At 41.3% G+C, this 27,643-nt stretch overlaps 1 protein-coding gene across 4 annotated transcripts; it reads right to left on the bottom strand.

Moving 5' to 3' along the window:
* Positions 1-629: 629 nt before the first annotated feature.
* LOC130700452 (neuron navigator 2-like) lies at positions 630-26,094 on the bottom strand. 4 transcript variants are annotated; one of them, XM_057522502.2, is made up of 26 exons: positions 25,605-26,094; positions 23,265-23,365; positions 14,825-14,942; positions 14,531-14,583; positions 8,980-9,170; positions 8,782-8,894; positions 8,147-8,230; positions 8,007-8,076; positions 7,847-7,944; positions 6,563-7,778; positions 6,012-6,084; positions 5,826-5,926; positions 4,985-5,766; positions 4,630-4,878; positions 4,440-4,551; positions 4,171-4,376; positions 3,952-4,103; positions 3,783-3,866; positions 3,123-3,722; positions 2,915-3,059; positions 2,400-2,841; positions 2,176-2,322; positions 1,852-2,109; positions 1,373-1,783; positions 1,219-1,300; positions 630-1,130 (listed from the first exon to the last, which is right to left on the bottom strand). In XM_057522502.2, exons 2-26 carry the CDS (start codon positions 23,343-23,345, stop codon positions 1,011-1,013), a joined length of 5,988 nt encoding a protein of 1,995 aa, XP_057378485.1. In that variant the 5' UTR covers positions 23,346-23,365; positions 25,605-26,094; the 3' UTR covers positions 630-1,010. The 4 variants fall into 4 exon arrangements, with proteins under 4 accessions (XP_057378485.1, XP_059352609.1, XP_059352608.1 ...); XM_059496626.1 differs by lacking the exons at positions 8,782-8,894; positions 8,980-9,170; positions 14,531-14,583; ... (1 more) ...; positions 23,265-23,365; positions 25,605-26,094 and adding an exon at positions 8,507-8,687; XM_059496625.1 differs by lacking the exons at positions 8,782-8,894; positions 8,980-9,170; positions 14,531-14,583; ... (1 more) ...; positions 23,265-23,365; positions 25,605-26,094 and adding an exon at positions 8,350-8,476.
* Between the last annotated feature and the right edge of the window lie 1,549 nt (positions 26,095-27,643).

Raw genomic sequence — 27,643 nt, 5'->3', positions numbered from 1 at the left:
GCCCTTCCATCAACCTGCCCTCGTGATTGATGCAAGAATTATACGTTTGCGTGAGTCCAAAAGCAAAATAATGTGATTCTGAAAATAGCTCTTTCCAATACCAGAAAACATTCGTCTGTTGATTTAAAAAAACAAACTGGATTTTTGGAAAACCAAAACAAGAAAGTTGAAAAAATTTACGCAATAAAACGGTATAAGGCAAGAGTAGATAATTTAAGATTGCTCCTCATAGTACCCTTTTCGCTAACGTATTCTTTCAAATTTCCACTTCACTAATAAGCTAAATTTATCACTTACTTTGTTTTTAGAGTAGAAAGAGCATTTGTCTTTCTGGCTGCTTGTGTTTAGATCGCTGTTTCCAAGGCTGAGATGTCGTCAAAAAGATCCATTTAATGTTCACTATCCGGGATATTTTGAACCGAAAAAACAAAAAAAAAAAAAAATTTTAAATGTTGGCATCGTATAATAGGTAAGGGCATAAAACTTACCAGAAATTCTATTTCGCAATTCAGCGAATTGGGAAGGAGGAATTGGGACGTTCCATTTTCTCGAAGAATTCCTTTGATTTCTCTAAGCAAGCGAATTAGTCAAAGATTATGGGGAAAGGTGTTGGAAGTTTGAGGATGTGAAATGGTACAAAAATGCTGTGTACTGTTTACAAATACAATTACAAACAAGTTTTGCATGGTAAATTTAAAACGGATCGAACGATTATTGAACTGGGAGTTTTATAGCACGTAGTTATTTACTAGTACAAAAATAGGAAATTGAAAACTGGTTTTTAAAAAGCCGCTGGTGTATCGCATAAGTTGTAAGCACAAAATCAATGAAAAAGCTTTCTTCAGACACCACGGGGAAATACAGGGGAATTGTTCGCTTCAAAAATTCATGTAACATAAGATAATCTTTTAATTAAAAATAAAATAAAATAAAAATACAAAAGAATAATTTCTATATGCAAAAAGCGTGGCTTAGGAAATGAACTTTGAATTGCAGTTCTTTGGTTACGATTAAATTGAATCTGTCGCCCTTGACTCGGTTGTGCTAGCAATCGATTCGGAACTGTTTTCTGAATTATCCACTGGACTTGGAAGACCAGCTGCTTCTTGTAGGTTCATTAGCATATTCACCTAACAAAGTATTATCTAGACGTTATTGTCATCGTTGGCACGTTCTGTTTCTTCTTCTTAAAGTTTAATTGCCTTAAACTAGACATACCATTGGGTCTCGATCCTGGTTGAAAACACTAGTGGAATTCGGTCTTGTTGCAGAATCGTAACCGACATCTTCAGGTCGAAGTCTACAATTAAAAACCGAGAAAGCTCAATATATTGCACACAAAATGCACGCAGCTACGACAAAAAGGTATTACCGCATAAGAGCATCGCAGGCACTGCCTTGTGCCCAAGGATACGTGGATAAGATCCACAACGTCGGATCTTCCCAGGCTGCTCGTTTTCCATAAAGTTGGACGCCTTCTTTGGCTGCGTGCAGCAAATACGGTGCCAATGTATAATTCCACAAGTCGGTGAACCAAATTTGCGAACACGTTGAATCAGCAGGAACCTGGAGGAACCATCGTGGACCAATCGTCACGTCAGCCGAGTTATGAGTCTCCAAAAATTTGTTCAGATGAGCCCAGCAACGAGGAATCCACTCGACCACACGTTCCAATGCCGCATCACGCGATTTGGCTACAAGTTCGCTCTGAATCAAGCGACGCCGTAAGAAACGTTGGATGAGCCCTTGTACCGGTTCTACATGATTGGCAAGAAGAATCCAGCTAAAATTCAAAACAAACCCATTAAAATAAGCTTGTTCGCTAAACCGATTTCAAGAGGGTTCACTCACCGGAAATTGAACTGCAACTGAAGTTGCGCCGAGGATTGCGCCATTGGACCAGTCGTACCAATCAGATACGGAAATTTTTGGTTTTCTCGCACCGACTCAAAATGAGAAAGTGGTGAGAAAATCTCGCAAAGCGAAGGGGCTAGGTGCAAGTCTTCTAAAATTATGACGCTGGGGATGTCGCTTGTGTTACCAGTCAGCAAAGATTCACAGACATGGCTTAAATATTGTCGAATTTCCTTGCAACTCGAAGCATCAATCCTGATTATAAAACAATGATGCATTAATATATTGGAAATGATATACCAGTCGTTTTATGACACTTACTTTAGCGTCGTGGTGGATGCGGTGGACGTCACTGTTTCATCCTTTCCTATGCAGTAGTCGGCCAGTTTTCGCGCCAGATACGACTTGCCCGTTCCAGATGGTCCACTCAGGATGACTCGTCCGTGTTCGTTAAGTAACGATACATATCTTACAAAATAAAACAATGTTAAATGTTAGCAATTAATGATTGTACTAAATTAATGTGAAAACGAACAAAGATTTACCTGCTCAGAATAGGTAACGGTATGAGCGTATCAAGCGCTAGACAAGCTGGCAAATCATAATTCGAGCTCTGTTTCACGATGGCAGCGATGAAGTTACAATCACCCACTAAGTAGCCGCATGGTAGCAATTCTGGCAGGGTTGCGGCGTCTTCGTCGACGTTTAAAGATCGCACAACTTCTCCAACTCGATAAGAAGTCAGACATTCTTCGTCTAAACCAAGATGAGATTGGGGATCAACGTGTCGCAAGTACTCGTTAAAGAGCTTGCAGATTGAATTATCCAGATGATCCCAACGCGTTTTCCCGCTGACAGCTATGTAACCAATCAACCACAAATTAGTGGTATCAGTTGCCGATTTGCAGTCCTCTTCCTTTTGATTGATATGAAGACGAACTGCGATCGATTTGCTATCTTTGTCATTGTCTATTCCGAGCATCCAATCTGAGGAATGATCAAATGAAAGAATGGCTTTGAAGGCGGACATTCTTGTACAGGAATTTCTATTAAAACATACCAGTAACGACAGCTGCTTCATCAGCTGGCGATCGTCGATGGGATTGACGACGATCAACCGTATGATGAGGTGAAGAGGCAGCCGACTGGTGCTCTACTTGACGATGGAGCCTTTCATTATCTTGCTTCAATGTAAGCATTTCGTTCTAAATATAAGGTTATAGTTAATAATTAAACGATATCTATCTGCATTATTTAATGAAACATACCCTCATCCTCGAAACCGTTTCTTTAAGTGCCTCCAGTTGATGGGCCGAAGACAATGCTTCGAGACGAATATCAGTCAACACCATATCTTTTTCTCTAAGTTGCTTTTTCAAATCCTGAACAGTCTCTGGAACGGCTGATGATCGATCGGCTTCGCCATCTGGGACGTCGATCGAATGTTGGGGATGCGGATGATGACTAGCTAGCATGGGCGAGGAAGGCGCCGACCAAGTGCTGGCTATCCCGCGTACGGGTCCAGAAGAATCTTCAGAATCAGAGCCAGTGCCCTGACGATGACCCCCTCCCTGAGGCCGCTTGGAGCGTGAAAATGCTTTCGAAAAGGAGTTACGCAACCAGGACTTTTTCTTGAGTGAAGGAGAAGGTGACGGTGAACACGATCCATTGGGCTGAGAAGGCGACAAAGATGAAACAGAGCTCATGTTGGTTGTCTGCGACGTCACGCTAGAAACTGAATCACTTGACAATTGACGCGACATTGATGACTGATTGGCTTGCGAATCCATTTTTTCTAGTGATCCGGTTTGAACTCCTTGTTTTCGCAATTGTTCTATAAACTGCCGTAAATCTTGCAGCTCGTTTTCCTGCAAATTAAATCTTTATTTTTCAACCATTACTTCTATCGGAGGAATTAGAAAATTTACCTTGTGTTCAGCCGTCATGGTTAATGATTGCAAGCGACTAGTCATGCTGGCTAAAGACTGCTCAAAGGCGGCAACTACGTGAGCCTGCAAGAACGAAACGGACAATCAAATTCATTTCAAAATAAAAATGACATTCATGAAAAGAAACAAAACAAATGATTTCACTTACATTAGTTGACAACTGTCCAGACAATGTGTTCACTTTCTCATGAGCTTCGGCCAATTCCCGTCTCAACTTACGGATTTCCGACGCTTGTTTCTCTTCTTGCGATGAATACAGAGAACTGGCTGTCGAAACCAGACTGAGGGATGAGCCATGACCTGTTTAAATTAACAAGTCATGTCAAAACAATGTTGGCATCAGATACGCAGAATACAAAGAACTCACAGTCTTCTTCCTTGGAATTCATCCTTGAGAGAGACAGAAGAGCACTGTAGTTGCCAACAGACGACCGAGATGTGGAAGAACCCGCATAGCGATGAGTGCTCAACGGATCTGCACTGCTATCTGCAGCGTGATTGCTGAAATTGTTGAGCTCACCCTCTTCGTTACGTTGCAACATAGAAGGATAAACCTTTTCTGACTTGGTTGACCTGCCCAAATGACTAAGTATTATTTCCCAAAAGTTTCGAAACACAACGAATGGATTTCCTTACCGGACACTGTTGCTTCTGTTCAATCGGGGACTGGGAGGGTTATTCAACCAGGGAATTTTCGGCCCATGTGCATTTACAGAATCCAAATTGCTGTCTGGATTATCAGTCATGTCTACAACAACAAAATGACTACAGTTTAAACAGATAAAAGAAAAAAAGAGAAAGGTTTCACTAGGCCAAGCAAAAATACCATTAGTGTTCTTCGGATGATATTTATTCCAGTAAGCCGTGTAGGGTGTGTCACTAAGTGAGCCATCCGTGTGCATGTTCCTGCCATTCACGACGTACTTGATGGATTTGTCTTTGTCACGCAATTTGTCGCCAGATTGGGAGCCGCCAGGCGAGTCTAGATTCAAATCCGTTTCTCCGTTCAGTTCGCTGACACCGGCAAATAAATGTGCGGCGAAATTGACATGCGCTAATCGCTTTTCTTCCATGCCTTTTGGTTAGTCGTGCAGAGTCAAGGTTAAAACAATTGAACACCGTTATGACTAATATTAATAAATTGAAAGGGTTTAGCTAATAGAAAGGCAACTCTTGTTTACCTCGGGCGTTGATGTGATTAAAATGGGACTTTGGAAGACTCTGCGTACCGGAGAGTAATAGACGTTCGCGGATGTTGTGCGACAGTTGATTAGCAATTGGAGCGGTAAGTGAATACGACTTGAAACCCGTTTGCTGATTGCCGACTTTCCCATTTGATGACGGGCAAACTGGCAATGCGAATTTTGCTCCGCTATTGGATGTTTGATATTCAGAATCGCTGAACGATCCGCAAGGCTGATTGAGCGATGTCTGGACAGAGGTAGGAGGTGCCTTGTACTGGGTCGGCTTTAATGTTCGACCGCTCATATCTGTCTGGGTTCCTCCACTGACTTTCAAACGGGTTTTTGGCCTTTCCAAACTTCGGTTTGAATTGGCTGAAGCACTACTGTCTCGATGATGTTCTTCCACTAATTTTGGAACCGTCGCCACATTTGCCGTCTTGTAGCTGATTGTCTTTCCGTTAGCGGTGGACGTATCGTACCGCTTTGAATCCACTCCCGGATAAGCCATGTTCTTTTTGACGTAACCAAAGGAAGCTGGGACGCCTTTTGCTGGCTGGCGTCGTTCGCCCGTCTCACTTTCCGTATACACTTTACTTCGCTTGCCAGATTCGATCGTGTTCAGTTTTTTGTGCTCCGTTTTCCGGGGAGAAGATGGTTCTTGCTGCTGGGATCGCGAACGTTCCCGAGTGTCACTCTTCCATAATTCCGTTTGGAACCTTTCCGATGATGGCAGGCGGCCGGCTTCAATAAACTTCTTCCATTGCGAACTCGATATTTGTCTGCAAAACGAGATCGTTATTAATAGATCGCGTTCGATAACTACAATAAGCGTACGTACTTGTAAGGAGAAGTCTCAGCGACAGCCGGTGGATGACGACGATTCTGAAGCGGTGTTCCATAACCGTTCGGAATGCCAGGGTACACTCCATTCTGTTCCATCTAGGAAGAAATAAACACGAGAAAAATCGATAACAAAGTTAACACTAAACGCGTGAACTCAAACCGATGACGACATTATTTATACCTTGAAATTAAGTCCATAAACTTCGTTCCACGGATCAGATATGCCACTGGATAACGAACTGGAGTCGTCGTAACTATGTTCAAATAAAAACGGCGAAGCACGCAAAAACACAAAAAAGATGTGAAATAAATAAAAGAAAAAAACGCCAAGTGTTGTGCAGCACTCAATATTATTTCGAGTGATAACCCCACGAGATGCACGCTAGTTGTGCCAATACACACAGGAGCTGCGAAACGTACTGGGGCGATGGTCGAGGGGTTGCAGACATGCATCAGCACAGAGGGTGAGGAAATCAATAGCGGCAGCTGCTGCGCGTGCGTTGATGGTCACTGTGTTACGCCATCAAACAGCTCCGCCTGGTGTTGGATACCCGACCCCCGCCATTGACCTCATCATATTACTCGTTTGCCAGTCATTTACTGCTCTCTCCATTTACATAATCAATCAAACTTGAAAGGTCTGCCGTGTTGATGTCCTTTCTAGTTTTTTGCCCCGTGAAATTCGATAACACTTCTACCTTATTCTCACTTGTCATCGAAATTAATGCTCACCTGTCTTCATCTTTATTGCGCTGCGTCACCGCCATATAGTGGGCTTTCCGGGCATAAAAAGACGCACCGCCCTCAGACAAGTAGCCATCGAGCGGATCGGCATACGAAGTGTTGGCTGCACGTTTTATTGTAGTCGGGCTGTCATGAAACGGTTGGCTGGTCCCATTTGGATATTCGTGTCGCTTGACGAGGTTCTTGTTTGGCGAAAATATTGTCATGGGTTGAACGTTCATCGACTCGTCCTCGTCGTCGTCTTGACACTGACTCGTTGCATCACCGTTGACTATGTCACTAGAGGAAGGATTCTTTTCTAGATCTGTGCTCGTCCTGGGAAACACCTTAGCCACAAAACTACTGTTGTTGTTCAAAGGCCGCGAATTTTCAGCCTTGCAATCGTCCGGCTGATCGCTCTCTGATGGTAAGAATTCGGCACGGTCTGTCAGGTTTTCTCGCGGTTGTGTTTCTAACTGCTGATTTGCTTGATCAGGAGCGTCAGAAATGTGGCCTGGTTGGTTTTGAGAGCGGGGTAGAATGGGCTGTTGACTGCTGGGCTCCTTCGTATCCGCAATCGAAGGAAGACGAATGGTAGGGCTATCCGTGCCGCTGCTGCACTTGACGGCCACTTGACTTGATAACGCAGATTCTTTGTGAGACGCGGCTGAAGAGTTTAACAACAAATTAGAATCGTGAAGCACCGAAGAAGCGGTATCGGCAGCAGAGGGTTCTACTATTTCAGACTTGCAACTAGCTTTGTTCGTGGCCATTGGAACCTCTTTCCCATCCCCGGGTGTCCTCTCTAAGACGGTATCCTCAGTTGCGTTTGGCTTCTTCACAACTTTGGCGGTACCCTTAACGGCAGCTGTCGGCTTAGGTATGCCGCTGCCCGAGCAGAAAGGTTTTGCAGGCATCGTTGCTTGTTGTTCGTTCATCTTCATATTGCAAATTTCTTCGGTTTCAGCGACTCTTTTCACTTTAGGCGACAATTTCGGCGAGTTTTTTGCTCGAGTTCTGATACTTCGCTCTTTGGTTCCGTTTTGCACTACAAGCGGATTGGGTATTGTTTTCTTCTGTTGCGCTGGTTGGTCGAATACGGCCAAAGTCGTTAATGGAGCTGCATGACCGTTATTGCCATTGAACGAACTATCTCCCTGCTCTGAACGTCCAGAACTGAAACCGCTTGAGCTGGACGGCCGTTTTGACAGCGCTGTTGGAATACCTTTAAAAAAAAACAACAACACTTCGATGAAACTTGAACTATGCATGACACTTAACAATTAGACTCACCAACTGATTTGTCGCTGGGTTTAAATAATTTGAATTTTTCAAGCATGGATTGCTTCTGTATTGGATGTGCAACTAACGGTGTCTTGATCGAATTTATCCTAACAGAGAAAGGGTATTAGTTGATAGCGTACAATTTTCTATAAGACAGTTGTTCCCTTACTTTGCTGAAGTGTTGGTTTTGGTTGGGGTCCGTGGTATAAGAGAACCTGTTGAAGAAAGGTTGCCACTTCCTGTTAATTTTAAAATACAAGATGGAATTAACACATTAAACAAAACGAATGTAGAAAACGGTTTAATTACCAGTGCTGCAAAGGCTGGGGCTAGCTGACCGAGAACTGGCAGCAGATGTAGCTGTGCTGGAGAGTGGTCTCAGTTGTGGTGAGCCTGGGTAAAACAAAGAAACTATGAAAACTTTGATTCCAACAGGTGGTTGCAAGAGAAATGAATGCAATGCACGGAATGTGCTCAACTAGCAGAAGTAAACAAATAACAACATGTGGTACCTTAAATGAAAGCAAAAAGCATCACAAATCAGAGTGTTAGCATTCAATAGAACATACTGGAAGCCTCTTGTGAAGCAACTGCGAAAGAGCAACGGCCCACCAATGCAACAACTCACTGAGTTGATTACATGTTCGCATCAAAACCTTTCTCTCTCACCCTTCGTATCACTTCCGCTGTACTTGACTCAAACACACGAGGGTCAACCCTTACTGCCTCAGGGCTCAGTCCCGACCCTTTTGTTCAATTTTGTCTTTTCTTTCTCACAGAAAATTAATTACACTTGGTGTAACTGCCACCAATGCAATTCAACAGCTTTGTGCTAATTTATTCAACTGATAATAAGACTGTTTTTCCGGCGAAAGATAAGATTTTTGTCCACTCTTGACGTCAGTTTCAAATTTCAATTTTTATCCATTTTTTGTTTTTCTTACCATAGTGTACGCTAGATGGCACCGCGATTTTTGAAATCATTTGCACCTGCCCCGGCCTTTTAACGGGTCCAACCGCTGGAATGGAAGACACATTCGTTTTGGCAACCGGAATCCTACAATAAAAAAAATCAAATAATAAAAAAAAACATCACGGGTGACATATTTATAATTCCAGAAAATTTTATTCTGAAATCTTACTTGGCCATTTCTTGTTGTTGCTGTTGTTGTTGCTGATGTTGTAACTTTTGTTGTTGTTTATATCGCGACAGGGCGAAGAAGACAGTGAGGATGGATTTTAAATTGCCTTGGTGTATATCAGTAGCCGTAACGTCGTCCAATGGTATTCCTAATGCCGTCAGCAGTCTCAGGCAAGTGGCGATGTTATCAATCTGTTGTTTCGCAGATGCACGCGGTCAGCGTACCCAGAAACAAAACGAAAAAAAAAATAAACAATGGTTCATCAAGTGGAGGACCACATGCTCCTTCTTCTACATCCAATTTTCTTTTTTCCCATCCATTCCGAACAAATCGGCTTAAAAAAAAAAAAGAATATCTTTCCAAAAATTCTCTAACGTTCACAAAAGGGGAGGCTAACGAGGGTATACAGAACAGAAGCGGAGGAGAGAAAAGATAAATGAGTAAGATTAGACTCTTCACTTCACCACTGAAACATTTTCCTTTTTTTTTTTTATGGACGCGGTAGCTTTTGTCCTACACTCGCATCTAACAAGGATATACTCTTTTCACAGTTCTCTAATTTTCTTCACCCCCCCCTTGTCTCGGATACACTTTCGCGTGATCTCCATCGTCGCAAGAGAGAACCCCGTGCTCAAATCTACTTTCGGATGCTGGGCATGGCCCGTCGATGCGCGCGGCCCATTAGAAAGTCACTCAACTTTTATACATGCAACTAGTAAAAATCGGGGGAAAAAACCAAACCCGGATTTTCGAAAAAAAAAATTTCAATCTCTTTTGTGTGTGTGTGTGTGTCTTATAATTGACTCGCTTATATCAACAAACACATAACGTCTACGGCAGGGCATATAACCGTCATTTGTCTCTCACCTCATCTTATCTGGAATTCTTTTCTCTTCTCTCAAACTTTCGAAAAAAGTATTTAAGAAAAAGGCTGCACTGATAACCGAGTAGATGGGAGAACTTAAAAAACAGATTTGTTTTGCGTGCGATGGAAAGCGAGACGAAAAGAGCGCGGGAAATCTTTAAAAAATTAAAATATTCAATCTGTATATTATATTGCACTTGTGCGGTTGTGCAATATAATAAACCGTAAGGTACACACAGCAGTTTAACGACACATTTTTTTTTTTTTTGGTGTGTGTGTTCCCCACCATCTCGCAAAAGAAATTCCCGCTGAGCCGTTCAAGCGCAGGTAACTTCATTCTTTTATTTTATTTTATTTTTTTTCTGATTACAGCGCGCTTCTTTAAAGCGAAGAAGATTGGCCAAAAAAATAGAGCGAGACAATTGTAGCCATTTTTCTGTACGGTCGATTTTTGCTATGTAATAATAGAGGGGAAGGAAAATATGGTAAAACTCACGAGAAACTGGATCGCAAGGTCTATAAAAAAAAAAAAAGAAAACCATCAAGTGGTTTGGGTTGCACAGGGTAGTGGTGGGAGACCGTTAACTCCGGTATGGATGCATTCTTCGTTGTTTACGGCGGACTTGAGCGAGACAATGTGCGACCACTTCCGCTAGCCAATGACCACCATCTTTTTTGGAATTGATTTCCGCCTTTTGCTTCAACTTCTGTTTGCCTATTTTTCCCGACCTTTTCGTGATTGACCACGAAACGAAGGACAAGAATAGCAACCAACAACGCGAAAATCGTATTGCACGCGTCCCCTTTTTTTTTTTTTTTTTTGTTAAAGGAAGAAGAACAAAAGATAAACTGCGTTCAAGTAGAGCGCACGCAATTGAAATGGCAGTCTATAAAAAAGGAAAACGAATCACTTTGAAATTTTTAATTGTAGAAAAATCACGCTTGGAGCGCACTGTAAAACACAAACTGGACTTTAGCTTCGCACCAATGTCAATAAAAGTCACGGACGTAGATAAGAGGCTTCACACTCAATTTTTGGTCTTCCATGAGTTTTGCGATACATTATCCTTTTTCTTTTAGGGCTTATGACACACGGCCGTATTATAACACCTCGCTCTGCACTGTGTAAAAAAATGCCCTTTTAAAAATTTGAAATAAAAAAAAAACCGGCCAACAGGTTGGGATGCCAGTTGTGTACTGACCGCTTTAGTCGGAGCCCCTTCCAGCTGATATATTCTCAAGCGAAAATACGTAATCCACAAGGGCGACTCCTTCCACACACGTAGGGGGGCGCACAGCACTTTCAGGCATTCCCAAACTACACCGGCTTTTTTTAATGTTGTTGCCAGCAAACGTCTATTATACATTTAAGCTTTTAAAAAAAAAAAAAAAACGAACTCTTTCACACAGCCTTCGTTTATGCCGGCTCGCGTGTATCGTGATAATCCATCTCTCTTCCCCATAAATGGTTTGATTACACGTCGATATTCAAAATAATGATGTCAAAGTAGAAAATAAGATCAATTCAGACCGTAATAATGATACATTTCAGCCCCGCAGCGGTTCGATGATTATGAAGAATGCGCAATGAACGAAACACGCGGGACGATTGGGCTTTATAATAAAAAAAAAAAAAAAGAAAAATTATTTTGGAAATAGGAAGATGCGGCTCGTTCGTTCCGCAGCTTTGAACTTGGCCGCGTTCACACACGACAGGCCACGCCACCAAAGACGGCGATACAAAAAAAAAAAAAAAAAAACAAAAAAAACATGTGTGTTCGCCATTTTCGGGCCAAGATAGCGCGTGACAAAGAAGCCCCGTGATGTTGCGTCATCGGCCCGTATAAAAATCCGTTGCGTCGTTCGGGAGAAGCTCAGTGCGGCGTGAAAATCGCCTTTTTATTTATTTATTTTTTTAACTGCCACACAGATTGGAGGTCATCCACCCTACAGGTCACCGTATGTTGGTGGCAACAATAAGCGAACCCTACTGTGAAATCGTCGACTTCTCACGTTTGCACGCACACATCGGTTCCCTCTTTTTTTTTTTTTTTTAAGAACTTCCGATTTTTATTGCCTGCGAAAATGTGCGCTCCTCCTTTTTTGTTCAAATATTTTTATTTACTTTAAAAAAAAAAAAAGAAATTATGTTCTGACTTATTCTCGAAACCGTTGAACGCTAGATGGCGTGATTTACGCCCGACCCGGCGTTTAGAATGGAAAACGATACATCGGGAAAAGAAGTCCCTTTTTTTTTTTTTTATTGCTGTTGGTTCAAAGGATAGACGCGTTCACTCTCCGTGTTTGTCTGCATACATAAAATCCCAGTAAATCTCTTGGTTTTTTTTTTCCGCAGATAACACACTCACAAAAAAAAAAAGAGAAAACCCCATGGCGTGGAATGGCTTCTTTCTTTATATCGCGTTCAAACTGAAAGAAAAAGAATCTAGTACAGCAGTATCCGCTTTCCTTTTTTTTTCAACCCCCCCCCCCCATTTCTGTATTTTCCTACAAGTCTACAAGCAAATAGTGAACGGAGATCGTCGCTACTGATGTGAAAGGCGATAGAAGATCGATGATCCGACCTCGGCGACGTTTTGTAATAATACAACAAAAATAAACTTGTACCCGAAAATCAACTACTGTAAATCTCTATTTCTCCTCCTTAAGAGTTTATGGCCTGTATTTTACAGCCCGGATGATATCGACTTCAAACACTCCACGTTCATCATTTTCAATTAAAGCGGGCGGGGAAAACTAGCGGAATAAATTTTATGTCTACGATAATTCCTCCTATGAAGCCTACTGAGTGGTTCGGGATTTTCACACGAGAAACTGAAGTTAAACAAATTTTTTTTTTTTTTAACGGACCAATCTCGCCGGCATAAAACTATCAAGTGAAAAACAATCGAATATGTTAAGCTAAAGAGCCTATAAATCGTCTCAATAGAGCCATTTGAAAATAAGGGGGGGGGGGGGGGGGAGAAACAAGGCTGTTGCAAGTGGACAGGACCACTGGCTGTGGATAGCAAGGCGCCGCTGTCGGGAGCGGGAGACGCTCGACGGGTGGCTATAAATTGCACGGCCGCAAACCCGGCGAGTGCCGAGCGCCTCTTGTATATCGAGAGAAAACAGCCGCGCTTCGTATTAATGGATTCACGACTACATTAGCGGCCGCAACTGCAACTTCTATACACACTTCTTTTTTTTTTTCGTGCGTGTCTTTGCCGCTAGCGTGAATACAGTTCAAAGACGTACCGCATATCCCGTGGTGTGTTTTCTAATCTCTTCGATAATCTAATCACATTTTTTAAAAATCTAGAACCAGAGATCAGCGCTGACGAGTTGGAACGAATGGAGTCTAAACGCCGCATAAGGGACCATAGAAATTGGCATTAAAAATGATTTTATGTACATACGATATACGTACCCTATAACTTTATAAAAAAAAAATAAAAAGCAATGAAAATTAATGATGGTAAGAGCGAGGTTAACTGGTAGAAAATTCGATAGCGCGGGAAAACGTTCGAATCTTATAGGCTTTTTTAAAATCGAGATTCTCATTAACGAACGAGGCATGGCATTAAAAGTTCCAATCAGGGATTTAACATACACAAAAAAAAATAAAATAAAATAAAATAATAAGATGGGTAGGCATTTTCAATTTTTTGCCGCATCATGCGTTTCGTGATCGTAAAAGGACGACCTAACAATTTCCTCCGGGGGCATCTATTACACAGTACAGCAGATACATTAGTGTAGTAAAGCTGATGGGAAAATAAGTGAGTTTTCTTCTCTATTTCTTGTTACGTTTCCTTTCTGAATTTTCCGTCGGTTTGAAAAGAGAACGGAGAGGGGGAGAAAAAAAAAAGTGGGGGAAGGCTTTTCTGGATTGTTAATTCGCGGCGGAAATGAAGAAGAAAATTGCTGTTTAAAAGAAAAAAAAATTCTGGAATCACGCAGAGAGATACTTTCGAGTATCACAATGAATCTGTGAATGAAAAAAAAAGGTAGAAAATAAACAACAATCAACACCAATTGGATGTACGTCCCTTGAAATTATTAACGCATTCAATTAATTAAAACGAGTGGGAGTGGGGGGGGGGAGTTAAAAAAAAAAGCGGATGTCACGTCGTTCCGCCGGATTATATCACTTTCGAAAATGATGACTCAGGTAGAATTCTCCCTTTTTTTTTTTGTTTGTTGCTTTTACATTTTTAAATGGGATGTAACTTGTCCTGTTTTGTTTTTTTATAGCGCTAGGTTTTACAACACTTTGGAAAAATACTAGGACAAAGGCTCTCGCCACAACGCAACGTATTATTTCATTTGTGTTGCCTTGTCAATAAAGAGTGTTGAAAGGAAGGTGGAAAAAAAGCGATTGAATTCAAATATCGAGCGCCAACAGCTTCGTTATTTGTGGTTTGTTCTATTGTTTTGAAATAGAATAGCCCTCCCCCACCCCCATTCGCTTGCTGTTTTCTCAATAATGAACGAACGACCTCGTACACGTACAAACATTCAATAGCCATCGTTTTGGGCACGTGATTGAAAATCGACCTCAATTTTTAACGCATCAAAAAGCTTCTGCTTTTGTTACGTTTCCGACTCGTGTACGGCCATCGTTGAAAGTGGGAGCCAAACAAATTGACAAGATGATTTAAAAAAAAAATGTTTTCGACTTACCATTTGCGATGCATTTTTGGGCTTGCGGTTGACGTCGGGCAATTTCTGATTGGCTAGAAGCAGAAATGAATAGACGATTAGCTATTTAGCATGTGATGATTTGATGATGGATAGCCCATTCCATCCCATTTCTTATCGAACTGATGAATAGCTAATTATTTGTTTACATTACGACATTTACATCAAGATTGATGACCCTCCCCTTTGTCTGTGTTCATTCTTGTTTTCCTTTTTACAACAGTAAACTCAAAAATTATGAATGGATTTGTGTTAACCTTCCCGTTGCTAACTTACCAACAGCTTCAATGACGTCGGCCAGGATAACTCCGTCGGTGACATCGTTGGGTAGATCCTGAATACGCCTTTTGGATTTGACCTTTTCCAGGTAGTGGTTGGCCCAGTCGGTGTAGATCTGTCATCGCGAAGAGAAACATTGAAGTGCGTTAGTCGTTTAATGGGCACAATCATAATGATGCAGCTGTTTCCGTAAATAGCCAATGTTTATTTGGAATGTTGCACTATCTATGACAAACGCCCCTGCCTTTCTTCAATTCCCCCCTCTCCTAGTTACACATAATTGGCAGACTATACAACAGGATATGCTCATTTCCATATACAAAACATCGAGAAAGAAATGATGAATGGAATTTTTTCAAACAGATGCAAGAGAGGCGTTATGTTGCGGAACGCTATGAGCCTGCAAGAAAACATGTGGCCAACAGATGAGCACATCAGTCACACACACAGCCTAAATATCTGCATATTCCTTGTTTTTAATGCGCGCCTTTAGCCCTAACTCGGAAGTTCATTTGCATACGCACAACCGGAAATGCCGTTTTTAAACAGATGCCCTTGATTTATGCCCTCCGATAACGGATTGTTAAAACTAATACCTGCGTGATGCATTTGTTTTGCGGGGACTCTCTCGCGATCGCGCACGAATCCTTGATCGATTGCTGTCGTTTTGGCTGGTGCGGACGCAGCGGAGAGCAAAGATTCTCGTCGGAATCTCTTGTCCGGAGACACGCCATCACTCTGTCGATGTTCTCTCTCAGAGATGAGCATATCACTTCATTTCTTTCATTCCTTACATTTTTTTTTTTTTTAAATCTCCCAAAGAGCGATCCGTCTGATCGATGGACGGACTTTTCGAAAGAAAATCAGATGGCCGAAGAATCAATTGGATTAGCACTTCCACCAGATTTTTACAACACAAGTTTTTCTTTTTATAGCTAGCCAAAGAGAGTGGAATTCAATCTCCTTGGCAAGATGGACAATGCGCATGAACAAAAAGGGAGGCAACACAATAACACAACACAACGTCAGTAGCAACTGGGGAGTACTTCCCATATGATTCACTTTCAATCTAAAAAAAAGCACGAGGTCTGCAGAGTCGAAACTTTCTTTCCTTTGAATTTCATCTTACATGGCAAAACAGGAGGAAAGATAGTGGCCAATCAAATAGAAAATCCTCTTCTTTTTTTTTTCCCCTTTAGGTAACAATTATCGATAGAGCGTGAAGGGGGGAAAACAATTGGCTAGTTGCCCGTACGATCACGTCCGAACGCAGTCGACAGTTCTTTGAAATACAACAGGTCCATTCGTGGAAATCAATTCCCAATGAAAAAAATTGTTGAATGATTGCGAATCGATGTAGACGAACATCACAGAGTATTCACGCAACAATCGAACCCATCACGATCCCGCTGATAAGACACCATGAACGCGCGTAATTTAAAAAAAAAAGGGGGGGGGGAATCAAAAGACGATCGTTAGCGCGTAACGTTTGCGGCGTGCGAACGAAATTTAAAGAAATGCACAACCGAAGCGACTAGAAGATGAAGAGAAACTAAAAAGAAAAGAGGAACAAATTCCAACGTGCACTGACAGGAGGATTTTCTTTTTTTTTTTTTTTCCAGCATCTATTTTTCCTTGTGTGTATCCGTTTCCCTTTTTTTTTTTCCGTGTCGTGTATACACAGAAGCAAAAGAACAAGGAGGAGGGTGAAGAAGAAGAACCTGATAGCAAAAATGCAAGGAGACAGCCGCACAGTAAATCCTCCTTCTATATTTAGATATTTTGTTTTTAAAAAAAGGGAGAAAAAAAGGGCGGCGGCCGGCAATAATAGGAGCGCATCGGGATTAACTTAGGACCCAAAAAAAAAAAAAAAAAAACGAAACTCGGAAACTGTTATTTCTCTCATCGCACATAGTTCCCGAGGACTTGTCAAACTGATTTGATTTTTTATTTTTTTTGGATGGCTTTAAATTCCATCCCTTGTGTACCTAATGAACACAACAGCAGCTCCAATTAAGCAGTTGTTTTCCATACGCTTCAAAACTTTTTTTTTTTTTTTTTTTTGGAAGGTGTCAGAAGCAGATGCTATTGGAATTAGCGACGCACCCCCCCCCCCTCACTGAAGCTCATTTTCGTGCTTATCACTCACGTACTTATGCATTTATCCACGCCCTTTTCTTTTAGTTGCAACGCCTTCAAAAACTATAGCCCTACCCGATCAAAGATCATTAGCTCAACATCGTGCCTCATGTCTTACGCATTTTTTAAGTTTTACTCACATGCTCATTGGGAAAAAGAGAAGCCAAGAAATTAAGTGCCATTCCAGCTGTCGTCCTTCATCGAATATCAACCGTATCGACTTGCCCTTCGCTTTAAAAACATCGCAACTTCCGTTGCTCGTATTTCCGGATCGTTTGATACTTCTCCTATTTTTGACTCTTGAAAAAAAAAATTGGAAAATCGATACGGCGTTTGACTGAAATAAGCCATCCCCTATACATATATTTTTTTTTAAACGTCATAAATAACGACGTGTGCGTGTGTAATCTATACGATGCGGATGAAAATGTTTAATGACGAACGTAAGACGAGAAGAGGACACACAAAATAAGGATGTATCAAAGAGGGGGATTACCACACACCCTCCTCTTTTTTTTTTTTGCGTAGATGAATAAGCGACTCCCGCGGCTGCAATATGTCCCGTGAAAATAAGTGCGTGTGCCATGTAACGTAAAACTCAGTAGGAAGAAAAAAAAAAGGTACATTATATTGTAAATATAATACGAAGGTTTTTTTTTTTTTTTCTCCCCGCCTGCGTGTTTGTGTTGTCTATATATACAAGAGCGTTACTGGTGAAGGAGGGAAGGTCATCGGAGACTTAAAGAAAAATATAACCAAAAGTCCCGGAGTGCGTATAGAGCCCCCCCCCCCCCCCCTTCTCAAAAGGAAGGAAGAAAAGTAAATAATGGACGGGAAAGAGGAACGACGTAGGGGGAAAGAAGAAAGTCGGGCACACAGGGGAGAGAGCCAGAGGATGTGTGTGTACGTAATAAGAGAAAAAGTGTGCTGCAGGAGTTATAGTGGTGGGGGGTTGGAAAGGAAAGCGTCTTACAGCAGGTCTTGTACACATCATCCAAAAAGAGGTGATGTATGGTAACCAATGGCAACTCCTTCAATTGCTAATGCTCTTTTTTTTTTCCTTCTTTCAAATATTTGCTACGATTTTTTTAAAGCACCTACCGAGCAGGCAATGTAAACAAGATGTGTGACTCCATTTTTGGAAAAAGAAAAAGAAAAAAATAGATTGTTGTAATACAACGATTGAATCATCGCGTGTAACACATTCCTATATGGAGAACGTGTATCAGATTACACATCAAACCAATAACTCTAGTCTGAAAAAACACGGAAGGGAGCGCTATCGTCGAAAAAAAAAAAAACACACACGATAGCGTGACACGCCATTTCTCCCGAATAAAGAAGAGGGGAAAATTGAAAAGGCAGTAGAACCATATACAAAAAATGAAATAAAAATGCAATTCTTTTTTTTTTATATTGGTCTACTTGTCTTTCTCCTTCTTTTTCAAAAAGTAAATATAGAGTCTATCAGTTCGTGTTTGTCTTGGAAACGGAGGCTCGAAATCAAACGAAGGGGTGTGACGGACGGTTTCCCGCTTTCATCCGCCCCCTCTTCTATCGACAAGGGGTGAACTGTGGGGGTGAAGGGGAATAAATTGAAAAGAATCGATCCGTTTTACAGCGTTTTGAAAATTGCCTCGCATTTCGTAGAAGAGATCGGGTTAAATCAAAGGCCAGCCGGAAGGCACGGTGAATCACGATAGAGGTGGACATCGTTGCCAAGTCGTTGAGGCAGAGCATAATATCACGCCTCTTTCGATACTCTCATGTGTGCGTCTAATCATCGACAACATCACGCAATATAAACCCATTGATGAAAAAGAGGGCCCTCGGTTATATTGCGCAGAAATAAAAAGAATAAACCTATGGCACGGTGTGTGCTGTAATAATAAGTTCTTTTTCCTTTTCTTCTATCCGAAGGGAACAAACACAGCAAAACGATAACATATAAAAGAAAAAAATAAAGGAAAAGGAGTTTTTTTTTTATGAGCCCGTTGACGCCCGGGTCAAGTTGATATGACCATTTTCATGTCTCGCCATCGATTTCTCTTCGGCGGCGTACGAACGCGCAATGACTCGTGTTAACGTCGTAAATCCCCGTACAGCTTAATTTACACTTTTGCACGAAACAAAAATTCAGTTTCTTTTTTTTTCTTTTTTTTAAGAAATCCCCCTCGGAAATAAAAACAACGGGACATTTAAAATAAAAGAATCCAATCATAAAGAGCGAACAACAAAAAAAATGGTCGACCGCTAAGCGGACAAACAAAATAAACGGGTGATCGAATCATATTTCGAGATGCCAATATTCCAAAGATAATAAACAAATCGAAATCAGATTTATCTACGCTGTCGTTAAAACAAATATGTCATTTCGGGACATCATCTTTGAAAGAAATCAATCACTCCCGACCCTCCCCCAAAAAAAACAAAATCTGATAACAGAAAAAAACTGAAAACTCACGCAACAGAAAATGGGAGAAGGAAATCTACAATATGTAAAGCTCACTGAAAATAAAAGCACTGACTTGCACATACATAGAAGGACCCGAAGCGGCTGTTTTTTTTTTGTGTAATAGACGTGAGGCGTGTTGTCGGTGCACATCACGTCCAACGCAACTCAATAAACTTTTAGGGGGGGGGGGGGGGGGGAGCTATCGGAGCAAATACGACGGTCATTGCCACACTGAAGAATGTACCCCGAAAATAAAAGTTTACTCGACGCTTGGCATTGTATAAAGAGACACGTGCTGGAACTCCTTCTTTTCAGCTGATGTCAGCCCGTCTTCCTTATAGACGTCCCCTCCTTTCTTCTTCTTTCTTTGGCCCGTCTCTCCTTTTCACTAATAGTCAAACATTTTCTCTTTCGCGTGTTATGCGTTCGCACTGATGAACATCACAAGGCTCCGCATGTGCCAGCCGTCCCACCCCGCGTACGTTCCCTTTTTTTTCCGGCTGGATCATTTTCCCTTTTTTTCGACTCTTTGTTTCTCATTTCGAAAATGAGCATATAGAGCGCTCTTCTGTTATTTCGGGGGGGGGGGAGGCTTAGCGAAGTATATTGGGCTCAGACGAAGGTATGAGGGGGAGGGAGGCGAAAAAGCTATTGGTTTACTCAAATGAAATCGGAAGAAGCTAAAGACGTTTTTCTAAACATGACGAATGGATGAAAAAGTAAGGCCACCTGGTGTGTATGGCAGCGAAAAAAAAGGGCGAGGGGTGAGGGTGGAATAATAATTTGTCTACCAAACAAAAATACGGCAAATAGTCATGTTTATTTAACCCCCCCGTTTCGAAAGTCATCTACCATACGGGAAAAACCCAACTGGCCATATTCGAAAACGCTGGGAGGCCGTCGTTGAGGTCTGGCTTTCACAAATATTAGTCTTTGGCATTCAATTTTACATAACGCATTATGATTTTACCCCCCCCCCCAATTGGATCTAGGACACGCGGTAGGGGATAATCCGTCAATGGATGTCTGACATTTAAACCTCATCAAGATAAAATGTCTTTTTATTGGTGTAAAGGTAAATATGTAATGTACACATACGCACTTAAACCTGCATCGGGGTAGATCAAGTTCCCAACCGAAAATGAGACAGGTCTTATTTGTGTGTGTAAGACTTGGATAAAAATAGGGAGAGAGGGCGTTGTCCAGGGCAATCTCTATCAAGGGTGCTGTATGGATGACTGATTTAGTTTCATCTCTTATCTACACGAAACGCTATCGACGATGTTTTTCGTGTGTGTGTGTGTGTGTGTGTGTGTGTGTGTATAAACAAGACGGGAGAGAAAGATTTCCGACTCCCCATCTCTCGTACGACTCCGCGTGATCAAACAGAAACAACGACCCACTCTCATTAAGATCTGACATTCTGATTGCCCTGGGTAATACTCTGATGTCGTGGGGTATGTTTTCCAGGCCTCCCTCCATCAAAACGTATTATTTAAAAAAAAGAAAAAAAAAGGGAATTGTTTAGAAGCGCTCGTCTTCTTGTATCTTTCGAAACAAAAAAAAAATTCGTTATCATGTAAAAAGAAAAATTCATTTTTGAAAAAAAAAAAAACCTGCTGACTTGAGAAATATGGCCACCTTCTACGTTCTTTTTCGATTGAATACCCCCCATCACGATCTTTTTTTTTTTTTTTTTACATCGTCAGATAAACAGCGGCCCATAAGTCGCCGCTGAATTTCCAAGAATTTCTTCTTTAAAAAATCCAGTCGGCACATTTTCAATGGGAAAAAAACAATTTTTGGCGGAGCCTTTTAAAAAATAAAAAATGCCGGTTGATGGATCGGGACGTGTGATGCCCCAATCCACCGTCAGATAAATAAAAAAAACGTTCTTTGTCAACGGACTCAATTCGAAACAGGACATATCTCGGTGAAATGTTGATAGAGAACCGTTGCTGATTGTGACGACAGTCAAAGAGAGCGAGGGGGGGAAGAAACCCGTCGACAGGGCAAACAAACATAGTGTGTGCGTGTTATTGACATTGTTACGTTATACGCTTTCTCACATACCTCACATGCATGCGACCTTTGATCATTTGAAACTGGTGGATCATTCTACCGTACCGTACTAATCTCGATTGGAAATGTTCTTTTTTCGGTCTATACAATTGCACCTCCGTATTCAACTAGAAGACCTATAGCGAAGTGTTGGATGTTCTCACCTTAAAGTAAAATGAAAATGTCCTTCACGCGTCATCCACTGGGCACTTTACGCTGCTGACAAGGAGACACGTGAATTTTCTTTCCCCCTCAGTTCGAATTCAACCACCCCCCAACCCTCGGCTTGCATTAGCATTTCATGCGTGGAAAAAGGGAAGTTACGTGCAAAAACGAGGGGTGACGGACAAGATCCAATCAAAGGGATGAAAGACTAGGCTCTCTTCGATGCATCTTCCGTCTCCTATATAACCCACTTCTCCCTCCTGCGACAGACATCTAGAAAAAAAAAAAGAGAGAGCTTTCCTTCCCCCTTTTTAACATAAACCCCTTTATCCCAGCACACGTCACTTCTGGCAGTGATGGACTTTTGATTCTTATCGATTTTTTCTTCTTCCAGAAATTTTTTTTTCCTCGAGATTTGATGACCATATCACAAAAAAAAAAAAAAGATGACAATCTTTTCGAAACATGAGATACGTAAAATATCTGACAATCGTGCCTTGTTACATAATAAGAGTCTTATTATTGTGCACGGTACAATGCATACCACTCGGTTTTGCTTAATAGAGCGGATGATCCTTTTCTTTTCTCATCACATAGGTAAAAGGGCTTATGCTGATGGCCTACTGGTATTAAGAAAGAAGATGGGAGAGCCCACCAACATGAAAGTACGACACGTCTAGTGCATTACGATCCATCCATTTATGATGACGGAAAGGGCATGAAGGGGGGGGGGGTTGGAGGATCTTGACTCACAAAAAGAAGGGACCCTACCCCAAGAAAATGAGGTAACAATAGACCTGGAGTAGTATATAGAAAAAAAAAAAAGAAGAGACTGATGAACTGTGTGGCAATAGGAGTATCCCCCTCTCTCTGTCAAATGTGTCCACAAAAAAAAAACCCACAGGCTTTTTTTTTTCCTTTAATACGTAACCATAGCGACAATAGGAGCTCATTACTCTTCTTGTGCGATGCCTCCTGTGCCCGAAACCAAAAAGAAAAATAAATGTCCAACGCAATCTTGGTTAAAGGTGTGTATAGCCTACATCAATACGTTATAGCCTATGGGGCTCGTGCCATTAGAGGTTTTGTGCACCCCCCCCCCCTCCTTGTCTATATAGGAATATATAGAGGCTTTAATAGGTTGACATCTATTTCCAAAAACCCCCTCTCTCTGTGTTTCTCGATGACGATTGATTGCGGCACTCGCCCTCCAATTCACCATCTAATGTAGCGGCACAGTAGACGCAACATGGAACAATCTTTCCCTTTACATTATTTGTCCTCCATTCGTTTCATCCACCCCTCCGTTTCTCTCCCCCCCTTTCGATTCGAAAGTTCCAGGTTGCCCAACTGCACGGATACTGTGATTAGACTAATTGGATTATTGCCAACTTAATTGTCCGACTCGTATTACGCTAGCAAAATTGCGCTGACGAGCGGAATTTTGAAAAGACATGTCAAACGCGGCCGATTCATGGCGATGAATGTCTTCAATTAACGTTGATAGATGTCAGTTAAATAGCCTCATCATTAAACGAGCTTTTGATGGAGTAAAAAAAATGCTTACTGTTATTTATCAGGCAGTTTTAGGCAATGAGAATGGGTGATGTCGTTTACCTGTGTGGTCTCGCTGGGCGTATATTTACGGGGTGGCCGTAAATGTCCTCCGCTTCCCTGCGTCGTCCCTTGTGTCATCATCTTCGGTTAACTCGGCACACCTGCATTTTTTTGATTGTCCAAAAAAGAAGAAAGGACAGAACAACAAGAGAGAAAAGAAATAATCAGTGAGCTGCCATCAAATGGACATAAAATATGTTTCTGTAAATGTAATCATAAATCTATGCATCATATGGGCATGTGTCACATCTAGCGGAAATGAACATCAACAAGCTTCCGTACACGTCGACAACATCGCCCCTACATACGAAAGAAAAAAAAAAGGATCTACGCAAAAAAAAAAAGAAATTTTATGAAATTTCGATTTTTCAAAGCATTAAAAATTAGAATATGCACAGAATAAAAAATGCTTTAGGGCGTTGCGGTGGAAGGTAAATTTCGTCCTTTTTTTCAGTTTGGGTCCGGTATACATAAAACGGACATTCCAAAACCCAACGTTTGTTGTTGTTGTTTGGAAACGACCTTGCTGTAACCATCCCTCAGACTCTCTCTCTCTCTCTCTCGCCTTTTCCATGCACTCAAGAATTGTTAGGGAATTTTTTATTTTTAAGAATCTTGAGGAACTTTCACTCGTTCTCGCTTGGCCGCCGTAGATTAGACATCGTTGTGTGCCTTACCGGGCAAGCATCACGAAAAAAAAATCACTGTGGAAGCGATTTTGGTTTTCTTTGCGATGGACCGAGTCGACCGTGGTCTCTTACCACCCGTGAATTACATTCACCTATTTCCTTTTATGGCCTTCTTTTCGTTTTTTTTTTCTTTCTTCCCAATCCATCCCGATTTTTTTTTTTTCAATATGCCCTTTTTTTCCGAACCTACTACATTCCATAAATAATAAAGCTCGTTTCTTTCTAGATTCCATTTAATATAAAGAAGCTTTTAGCGCGCTTTGACGTTTTAAACAGTTTGAATTTGCGCGCGCCTTTTTCGTGTTCAAAATGGCAATCGATCGTGAACGATAGTCACGAATTTTCATCGTGTGTACACATCATCCATCATTCTGCATATCAAGAAACGGACCAATTTGCCGAGAGAGAGCCGAATACCAAAATATCTTGACATACCGCGGCATTTTTGAAAATGAATAAGATTCGAAAAAAAGAGAAAATGCGCATACATCAAACACACACGACGCTTCTTTTAACACGCAGAAGGCGTGCAATGCTGGTGCAATGTTCATTTTTCAATGAAATTGATTTAGAAAAATACGTTTTTTTTCGAAAAGTTGCGAACGAAACGAGCGGGTTGAACGTTAGAGGCGCACTTAACGGTTTACTGATGGACGGTGTTATGTGGGAAAAGGTGCAAGGAGCGGGACTTTTGTTGTCAAAAAAAAAGGGACGTCAGAATGGATGATGATGGAAACATAATAATATAAATCCTTCCATTAACGCCCCGCAAGTTGTTCGTGACTACACATATACGACATTACTATATGGATCGAGTGTCAAACATTTAAAGAAAAAATTTTCGTTTTAAATAGCCGCTTCAAAAGAAATCACTTTGCATCAGTTCGTTTTTCTTTTAAATCCCGTCAGTGTGTCCCTCGCTTCAATCCCTATGAGAACCAGGACATTTGCATGTACTCTTTCGGAATAGTTCAAAATAAAAGCATCTCTTTTAAATAGGATCGCTCCATTTCAAAAGACAGAAATGTTTTTTTTTTTTCGTTTATAGACGGCGAAATTTCGAATGAAAAGAGCTCTTCTATTAAGTCTCTAAAGATGAAACTATAGAGCTACCTATGGGATGCAAATGAACCGTATCAAGCTCGTAATCGTCGCATCGCATGATGCCCCCCCCCCCACCACCGCAAACCGCCGATTGGTGGCACGCACGCACGCGTCACTTGGGGTTTGTTCTGATGGGAACGAACACGATGAAAAACGTCAAATGAATGGCCATACCATTCCAAAATTTGTGAAAAAGAATTGTTTAGTTTTTCTCGAACTGGAAGTGGCTTGTTAAATTCAAACGCCATGTTTGATGTTGTAGAAATAATATTCCCATGAATAGATAAGCCATTTTTTTTTGTGGAAGACAAATGAAAAGAAAACCGGAATGTTTTACGCACATTGCACTTTCTAACTGGACATGAGGTGACATGCAAACTAACGAGTGATTTGTTGTTCTTCACCATTTCTAGAGCGAACTGTGAGAGCAACAAGACAGGCATGAATATTCGAAATTCTCAAATCTAATGAAACCGTCTAGACAACGTTCATTTTTATTCTCGATTATTACGATGATAGAGCAAATTTCTTTCCCTCGTTGTCGTACCTGTTGCCACGACTGGGCGAGATGAAGATGATTTCGGTGAAATAATTGCATGGCGAACGGACACAAACACCTTCAGGCCATCAAATGTTCATTGTTCTTTTTTTTTTTTTTTTTTGTTCTTTTCAATTGTCCAGCACACTCTTGATTACACGGTGTTGTCCGGCCTTCTTTTGGCAAGAACAGCAAGTCCCAAAGATTTGGCACTGACTCTTTCCAGCTTGTGTCTGATTTATACGCACCAATTTGGTCAACAAACATTCATGATAAACTTCGGGCAAGGCTTTGGTTGGTATTTATTTTTGTTTCAACAAAAAACAAAAAGAATTCAGCCACACGAACGTCTGACCACGCGAGTCACTGGGTAAATATACAATCGTCTGCTCTTCGCGAGCACGCGACACACACTGAAGTGGCAGCCCTCACGAGCAACCCTAGACGTTCTTACTAACACGCCAAGACTCTCGTGAACCGTGGTTGTTCACTGCAAGTATTCCCCCTGTTGTATGCATAAGTCCATAAGTGACTCACGAGACAGCGTGTGTGTGTGTGTGTGTGTGTGGGAGTTTCACGTTGGAAAGGCGCGCTAGCGCAGTAGTGGATCTGAAGCAACGCCATCTGTGGGACGGCGGTGAAAATAGATTTTTAGAAAATGGAACTGGTGTTAAAAGTCCCGAGGGTGGAGTACACGCCAGGTGATGTGCTTTTAATGAATCAAAAGTCATTTTGGTTGTCGATGAAAAAATTTTATGCTTTTTTGGGAAGGCAGGAAAACAAAAGTCGAAGGGAGGGGTGATAAAATAAGCGATTTATAGCGGACCCGAAAGCCAGGGCGCGTGTTTTGAAATCATTATGAGAGGAGGAGAAGTTGCTTTCCAACAGTCACAATGGTGCATTGGTTTTTTTTCCAGCGTGATGAAAGCTTTTGTTTTTCATCTTTTGACTTGTAAATCAAAAAAAGATTTTTCGTCATTTGCGTTAGCGTATTTTTCTTCGTTTTTCTTGTTTCTGGTTTTTTTTAACGACCACATTCGAATATTTTTGTTTCAAAAATAAAAGATTTTCATATATTTTTTTTCTTCTTCTTTAGATTTATTCTTCGTGCGCACACACACATTTCTCCAGCTGCTACGCGCATAGTTTTGTTTCTTTTACTCTTTTTGAGGCAGCAGCCGCATCACGACATTGTCATAAACAATGGCGAGCGAGAATAAAACGGGTTATTTCTACCACTGTGTATATAGACAAGAAGTACAGTAATCGTGCTACGTGCAAACGATGCAAGAGGCCAGGGAACTGGAATGGCGAACGAAATGAACACATCATTTTGCTGCTGGGCTCAAGTATGTGTACATGACATTTTCTACTAAGGCATTTTGTCTGGGGGGCAAAAACAAATATGTACACACTAAAGAAAAGGATTTCCTCATTGAAGCTCACTTGAAAGTAGAGCCGCAACTAATAAAATACCGACAAATTATTATATCGCCATATTTGCGGACAAACATATTGGAAAGTTGAACTGCCCATCTATGTCTTAAGTAGGTTTTAAATGTAGAAGGGCAATACAATTTGGAAAGAAAAAAAATGTATACACCCTGGCGGGATTCGAACCCAGGCCCTCCCAAATCGCTAGGTGTTTTTGCGATACGTGAAAAATTACGTCGATTGTTGTCAACTACACGATGTTTTACTAGCTTTTTTTGTGTATCTTTCTGATTTATCAAATTGCGTATTATTGCAATCTTTTCATGTTGTCTTTTCACACCTGCTTCTCCCGAACGTCCTTGTCACACTTTCATGAAACTTCGCTATCCTTGAATCTTTTCGTTTTCAATTGACAATCTTAACCAAACGAAGGTCAGTTGTGATCTGTCAAGTTGACACGTCACAACTCATGCGAAACATTTGTCTCGACATTTTCGTTGCCCTCCCCTTACGGTTGGTCGACACCTTATTTGTTTCTTACCTTGCCTCTTTGTGTATCCAATTCTCAGGACTCCTTTCTTTTTGATACACTTGTCACTGGGCACACGAAATGA

The sequence above is a fragment of the Daphnia carinata genome, chromosome 8 (genome assembly GCF_022539665.2).
Source record: "Daphnia carinata strain CSIRO-1 chromosome 8, CSIRO_AGI_Dcar_HiC_V3, whole genome shotgun sequence".
NCBI lineage: Eukaryota > Metazoa > Arthropoda > Branchiopoda > Diplostraca > Daphniidae > Daphnia > Daphnia carinata.
The sequence above is the reverse complement of the archived record's forward strand: the minus strand, read 5'-3'. Positions and strand labels throughout refer to the sequence as shown.